At 39.8% G+C, this 7,607-nt stretch overlaps 1 protein-coding gene across 1 annotated transcript; it reads right to left on the bottom strand.

Annotated features, from left to right (window-relative positions):
* Positions 1-3,602: 3,602 nt before the first annotated feature.
* KCNJ15 (potassium inwardly rectifying channel subfamily J member 15) lies at positions 3,603-6,045 on the bottom strand. The gene is made up of 2 exons (XM_068425199.1): positions 5,968-6,045; positions 3,603-5,596 (listed from the first exon to the last, which is right to left on the bottom strand). The coding sequence occupies exons 1-2, from the start codon at positions 6,033-6,035 to the stop codon at positions 4,450-4,452; spliced, it is 1,215 nt and encodes a 404-aa protein (XP_068281300.1). The 5' UTR covers positions 6,036-6,045; the 3' UTR covers positions 3,603-4,449.
* Positions 6,046-7,607: the final 1,562 nt, after the last annotated feature.

The raw sequence follows: 7,607 nt of genomic DNA, 5'->3' as shown, positions 1-7,607 counted from the left end.
GAAAAAAAAAAGAACAATGAAGTATTGAGGCCAAAGGCAATGCAAATATTTCAGAAACAGTCCATGAGCTGAAATAAGTTCCCATTCAGCTGCATGCTGTACAAGTCCAAATAATTACAACCACTCTAAAAATGTTGTGCTCACTGATTTCTCATAAATAAAAGAAAGATAAATATGTCATATTCCTCAGTAAATTTCAAAAAGTAAATTTTAATTTACCATGACTATTTTCTTCTGAATAATTTAGTGACTGGAATGGAGGATTTACTCGGCGGACATACTCATGCAGTTCGTGCACACAGGGACATGGGGCTCCACTGCATTCTTTAGTCCCTGAAATTTTAGATTCAGATTTAATTTAAATTTATTCATGAAGTTAGTACATTTTAGAGACTAGTATAATCATGCAACTCAGTGGTTCCCAAAGCGGTATCTTCCATTTGTGGGTCAGGGTGAGGAGTGAGAAGGTGCTGCTGCCACCTGTGTAGGGACCTGACCTGCTGGAGCTGTGGATGCTCTGCCCCAACACCCTTGGGACAGGCAGCTGACAGACAAGAAGGGTGTCACACTCTGAATCACCATGTGGGCAGGACAGTCCTTACTCATGAGTAAGGCAGCTTTGGGAGGGCCATGGAAGTTTTGCTTTCTGGTTCTCCATCCTGTCAGTCTTCAGCTGAGGTAAATCACCATAGCTGTGTTTACAAAACTAGAAGAGCTTACCACAAGCAGTGAGAGGCTGTGGTTTGCTGGTGATTCATATGAGATCCACATGTCACGACATTTTTCCACTGCAGTTCAGTACTCTGCAACTCAGCATGCCGCCCCAAGGCCACTTCTGCTCTTCTTAACTTGCAGGTAGAGCAATGGAAGTTATTCTTGCATGAAAACAGGCAGGAAAAGTACAGCTCATTGCAGAGTAAGACTGTGTTCTGAAGCTGGAATGAATGAATAACAGTGCATTATATATTATACACATGTATGTATATAATTCTACTGTACAGTCTCTCACTACCTGATGAAGGTTTGCTTTGACTTTGCCAAAGGTTTCTAGTGTTTTTCTATTTTTCTTTTCTTTTCTTTTCTTTTCTTTTCTTTTCTTTTCTTTTCTTTTCTTTTCTCTTCTCTTCTCTTCTCTTCTCTTCTTTTCTCTTCTTTTCTTTTCTTTTCTTTTCTTTTCTTTTCTTTTCTTTTCTTTTCTTTTCTTTTCTTTTCTTTTCTTTTCTTTTCTTTTCTTTTCTTTTCTTTTCTTTTCTTTTCTTTTTTTTCTTTTCTTTTCTTTCTTTTTCTTTTTTTTCTTTTTTTCTTTTTCTTTTTTTCTTTTTTCTTTTTTCTTTTTTTCTTTTTTTTCTTTTTTCTTTTTTTTCTTTTTTTCTATTTTATTTTCTTTTCTTTTCTTTTCTTTTCTTTTCTTTTCTTTTCTTTTCTTTTCTTTTCTTTTCTTTTCTTTTCTTTTCTTTCTTTTCTTTTCTTTTCTTTTCTCTTCTTTTCTCTTCTTTTCTCTTCTTCTTTTCTTTTCTTTTCTTTTCTTTTCTTTTCTTTTCTTTTCTTTTCTTTTCTTTTCTTTTCTTTTCTTTTCTTTTCTTTTCTTTTCTTTTCTTTTCTTTTCTTTTCTTTTCTTTTCTTTTCTTCTTCCTTTCTTCCTTTCTTCCTCTCCTTTCCTTTCCTTTCCTTTCCTTTCCTTTCCTTTCCTTTCCTTTCCTTTCCTTTCCTTTCCTTTCCTTTCCTTTGACTTGTAGGATTGAAAGTTCAGAGAAAATAATTTCTGTGATGCTTTTTTTCTTCCCAAGGCTTTTGCTTACAATGCCTTTCTTCAGGGTAACCTAATGACTGGAATGGCCTAGTGAACACAGTTACTTAACCTTGGGATTGTTATACACAGGGACTTAAGTCTCTACGTGCTTCCTTAGCTCCCAAAGAGAAGATCCCAAAAAATTACTGCACAGCAGCTGTCAAAGCCTGGAGCAGCCTGGTCTCTAGGCTCCTAAATGGCTGCCACAAAAGCCCTCCCACAAGTACATTGCTGTAGCTGGGTACCCACAGAACTTCCTAGATCTGACACTCAAGAAATATGTAGGCCCGTTGGGATTTGGCACATGTGTACCCTACAGGGCTGAATGCACTAGGATTTCTTAAGATACAAGCAAGAAAGTGCAGTAACAAACAAGTTTATTGCAATGGATGGAGAGCTCACCTGAAAGATAGAAATTGCCATGTCTCTATTTCCAGGGATGGGAAGGGGATGGGAGGAAGAGGATCAGGTATTTCTGGAGAAGAATCAGCTCACTTGCTGTTGGTGAATCTGTTTCACAATCAATACACAGAGGAGACAATGACTTTAGAAATGATCTGAGCACTCACCCAGATAAGAAAGAATTGGAGTGTATGTTTGATAATCAAAACATGGAGGCTAAGGCTTGGCAGAAGAAGGGTTAAGACACCTGCGCACTTTCACCTCAGCATCCTAAAGCAGTGTTCTTTGAGTTGTAGGACATAAACCTCAGGTCTACAAAGTGACTGCAAAAATTCATGGAGCATGCACACTTCCATGCAACAAAATAAATGATCAGGCAAAGTGAAGGAAAATTGAAAATTAACAATCAATAACTTAAATGTTAACATCCTCTATATGTGGTTGCAAGCGAAAACCTGTGTGACAACACAGCATAATACCACCTGGAAATTCTTTCAAAAAATGCTAGGCGGGCCCTGCAATTGCAACGGTTTGAGAAACCTTGTTCATATTGTAGTGGGTAGGGAACCTTCTTGGATTAAGTTTCTCTCTTCAGAAAAGTATTTGGATGTCTGACTTCTCACACAGGAGAGCTAACAATTTACATAAAAGAGCAGTTTTAAGCCTCTCGTGCCCCTCCCTTACCACCACTAGCCCCCCCCAGTATGCGCTCCCTTCTTCCTGACATTCATTCATTCTTGGTATCACGGGCATCTCTGTGCTCAACTTGCTGCTTGCCTCTTTAGGCACCAAGCTAGATTCATTTATTGTATAGAATATTGTATGGCAGACTGCAGGATTGCATTCCACTAAGCCACACAGTGCCGGGAAGCTAAGTAGGGTAACAGTAAGTGTAATGATACCAAAAGTCCTTTCATCACTGGAGGCCCTGGTGGCTTTCAGCACAAGACCTGGCCCACAGACCCAAAACTTGTACTTAATACAGCTTTTCCTTGCCAAAGCTTTAGAGGAGTAAAATCTCTAGAACTGAGAAAGCTGCCAAAGTGGTATGAGTCAGAAATAATTTCTAAGTCACGTTAAAAAAGCTGACCTACATATAATAGGAATGCTCCATGGACACCACTGCTACCTGGTTTGCTATTCACAGTCTGACTGCTTTAGTGATCTGCTGAGTCCCTGGGTTGTGTGCTGGATGCAACTGCCTATGCCAAGCACTCAGCTCTTTCAACATCTCCAAGGTACCACACCCTCTCCCTGTGCCACAAAGAGATCAGGAGCTGCTCAAATTAAATTCCTTTATTAATGGAATGGTTTTAATAGACCAAAAATGAAATGGATGAAAGGAATGCTTATCCTTTATGGTTGCCAGAAAAAGTAAATATTGTCTACAGATATTATACAGCTTTCTTTTAACCAAAATTAAATACGGTCCATAGCAAAGCAAGCAATCTGTAGAAATGTATTGTTATGCTGTTATTACTAACTATTTACATTGGATAAAAAACAGGTGTCTCAAAGCCAGCTTTAACCTTAGTTGATTACTGTTATGATTCTATCTTGACCTCATCTCCCCTTTTTGCTATTATATATAAATCAGGCATTAACAAGATTAAAAAAGTGAGTGATCACAAAACAATCACAAAACAAGCTCTGAGTAGCAGAGACAGAGCGAGCTCCCTTCCTCACCACCCAACATGACTACTCTGTTACCCTCCTTCAAGATCTAAGGAGTTTATCATCACCTCCCTGCAGGCTCTTCCCACATCCAGCCATTTGTCTCTCCAATGAACTTACTTTCAGCGCCAGGAGTCCCCGTGAAGGCAATACCTGTTACGAGAACATACACTTTAAATATACATATTTTAAAGGAGCATATTTTCTTCTAGCAGTACTGTGTGCTGTCTCTGTGAATGGATGTTCACAGTAAAACCACGTCAAATAAATATTTGAAGGAACCAGCACAGTGCATCCAGTTTCACTTTCCAAGAGGAAAGTGGTGTGTCTGCTTTTAGTGGTGGTATAAGGAAGAGACTTAATACAAATCCAACTTTGCTAAGTCACGATCATGAACAAAGAAATCCTGCCTAATTACAAAATACTTGATTAACAACTCAGCCAAACAAAGGGATAGGTTTTCTATACACCAAAGCTATTCGCTGAAAAGGACTTCACTGCTGGTTTCATAGCTGACATACAGCACAGAGAATATGTTTTTTCAGTTTGCAAAAAGGATTAATCAGAATAGTCTGTCCATTCAATCAAACGTTGCTCTGCTGTAACAACATCGTTCTCAGTTCCCTCTCTCTTTGATCCTCCTGCCTGTATTTCTCCTCTAGTTTTTGTTTTTCAGAGTCCATACTATAAAAAGTGGAATCTGTGCTTCTCCTAATCTTCTCAAACTGACTGAAATCCGCAACATACTTTCCATTTGGAGAGAGAGAAACCACAGGCACAAACTCGTAGCCCCAGTGGATCTCCTCAGGGATGTAGGAAGTCCTACTTTGGCAGACAGCACTGGTGGACTCCACTGTGGCGTTCAGGAGCACCACAAGCTCAAAGTCCTTCTCCTTGAGATTTTGAGGTGTGAGATCTCTCAAAGGGCTGCTTTCATCCAAAATATGGTAGAATGTTAAAGGCAAAATGAGAAATGGACTCTCCGAAGAGGAGTCAACGTTGAACTTGACACTGGCTTGATTCAGCAGGATCCGCTCCCCTTCTTTGGTTTCATACGTCTGAAGAAGCTTCCCAGACAGCTGACACTGTATCAGAAGGCTCTTCCTCATATTTGCTACTCTGATCACCAGGCAAAGTTCTCCATTGTGTTTAGTAATGACGGCACAGTGGCTAAATTTAATAGTCTCTGCCCTTTTTTTAGGTCTTGCAATTTTGGCCAGAAAGGTACCTGTGATGAAGATTTCAATCAGGGTGGTAATGACCAGTTGGGCCACAAGTAAGAAAATGGCATGTGGACACTCCTCTGTAATGAAACGAAATCCATAGCCAATGGTTGTCTGTGACTCCAGGGAGAAGAGGAATGCCCCAGTCAGAGAGTCTACGTTCTTGACACACGGCTCACGCTTTGAGGTGAACTTGTTTATTTCTAAATCACCATGAAGGAATGCAATGGCATAGTAGATAACTCCAAAAAGGAACCAGGTCATAACAAAAGTAGCAGCAAATAAGGTGAGTTTGTACCTCCACTTCATGTCTATAACTGTAGTCCACAAGTCTTGAAGGTAGAGTAGGTAAATGCCATCAACTTTGTCTATCCGCACGTTGCTGTGACCGCTTTTGGACATCACACGGGGTTTGTGTACCTTGAGCATGGCAGTGTCGATGCCTCCATTAACCAGCGGAACACGGGACATATTAATTTTTGTGGTTTCCATTCTCACTTCTTCAGTCCTAAGGAGAGAACAAAAGAAGACTGTTACTTAATGAAATCAAAGCACATAACTGTTTCTGAAAAGCATTTGAAAATATTAATGGAGAGAAGGCACAAATATAATCTAAACATGGCAGAAGTGAATAAAAACAGTTGAAATATAAAGTTCCCATCATCCAATATCTGACATTACAAATAATTTGATATTCTTTTTTCCAACGAAATTTGATATTTTTTTTTCAACGAAAAAAAATTTGTTCGTTGATTCTGGTAACTGCCAAATATGGAGAAGTAGGTTTGTTTTATGATAGCCTGCAAAAGAAATTTGACCAAGATGAAATTTTATATTAATACTTTATTTCTCTAAAATGCATTAATTTTTTTTTCTTACGTTTCTCTAGAGAAGAGGCTCTTTTTGATTACTGAGCAGGTTTTCTTTAATGCCCTGAAGAGAGACATCTGATCAAAATTAAAGTCGCGTCAATGCTTGGTTTAGAGCGCAGATCCAGGACACCACCTCTGTCTCTTCCTGCGACGGAGGCAAAATGAGCCAGACCAGCTTTCACTGTGAACAATTAACTTCCACAAGTGATTTACTCAATCGGATCTGGCTCTTTGTTACAAACCTACAACTAATCTCGAGGGAAACAAAGCAGACCTGAACACATCAAAGCTGAGTTTTGGAAAGCAATATTTACACCTGAAAACACTTCGAAGCTGTCTGCACTGTACAGCACTCGGATTTTAAGCCGTCTAAGGAAAAAAAAAAAAAAGGAGGCAGTTCACAAAGTCAGCTTTCTAGCCATGGGCCCTGACCTGCACGAACCCAGCAGTCATTGGACCACCCGACTCCTGAAGTTTGTTTACTGTGCATCAGTCCGGATGGAGAGTAAGTGTGCGGACACTCAGGACTGAGCAAAGCCCACAGAGTGAAGCAGAACGATGCCTGTGCCAGTTTGATGAGGCAAGTAACAAGACCCGGCTTGCAGGACCAGACAGTGATTACGTAGAGCAAGGACAGTGCATGTTATAGTCGTTTCCAATAACAAAACTTCCTGCTGACAAAAACAACAAAGAAAAAAAACATCCTATGCATCCTTTGTGCTTTGGCAGGTTGTACAAAAAGCATTGTTTTGTTCCATTGTTTTCCTCAAAAAGAGCCTTAAGTAAGTGATTAGTTGTCGTGAACCTCTGAAAAAAAAAAAAAAAAAAAGAACGTCTTCCTTATAGCTACTTAAAAGAATTTTGCAGGAAGTACAAGATATATTTGTGGTACACACATGTGCCAGTCCAGGACATCAGCATAATTGCTCACTGAGGTACCTTTCCTGTTATGTCAATTAAGGAGAATTTTTGTTTATGACTATACCCATCACACTGTTGCAGGTTCTCTGGGAAAGGGTAATTAAACTTAACTCCCATTAACACCTGTAGCTCATTCCAATTTTGGTTTAATTACCAACATTTCTCTTCCATAGCCTAGGAGCCATTGCCATATATATATACATATATATATATATATATATATGAAAGGAATGCATCAATGATCCCAGTAGGAGATTCCTTATGTGACAGTCAAATCAACACACAGTGTGCAGCATGTCCGGATGATAAACAGGAAAAAACCTTCAAGTGATCTGAAAAAGAACAACGGGAGGAAATGGGGGGGTGGGAAGGGTAGGGGTGGGAAGGAGCGTACATGCAACTGCTCTTTAGGCAAACTCAAAATCAAGCGCTACTGTCAGTGCGCGGTAAATACATGCAACCTCTAATGGGAAACCTTTTAGGAAAATGCATACCTCTTAGTGAAGAGGCTCCACTCCCCACACTGAGCCTCACCCTGGATAAACGTGTGCAAAAATCTGTCCCGAAATAAGTACACCTCTTCCTCTCAAGCACACTTCCCCTTAGCTATTACTTCCAGGCACAAATATTAACTTGTCAGAAAAAAATTCCCTGCCACAAATTGCTAGGCCAAGGGATAGCTGGCCTCACCAGTCCAGAGTCGGGGACACGTCCCCATCCCATCCC

Source organism: Nyctibius grandis, chromosome 2 (genome assembly GCF_013368605.1).
Source record: "Nyctibius grandis isolate bNycGra1 chromosome 2, bNycGra1.pri, whole genome shotgun sequence".
NCBI lineage: Eukaryota > Metazoa > Chordata > Aves > Nyctibiiformes > Nyctibiidae > Nyctibius > Nyctibius grandis.
The sequence above is the reverse complement of the archived record's forward strand: the minus strand, read 5'-3'. Positions and strand labels throughout refer to the sequence as shown.

Excerpts from the sequence above, each read along its gene's own strand:
- KCNJ15 (XM_068425199.1), bottom strand. The coding sequence starts at position 6,035 with ATGTCTCTCTTCAGGGCATTAAAGAAAACCTGCTCAGTAATCAAAAAG. Across the intron at positions 5,597-5,967 it reads AGCCTCTTCTCTAGAGAAAC|GACTGAAGAAGTGAGAATGG; the intron begins GTAAGAAAAAAA and ends TTCTCTCCTTAG.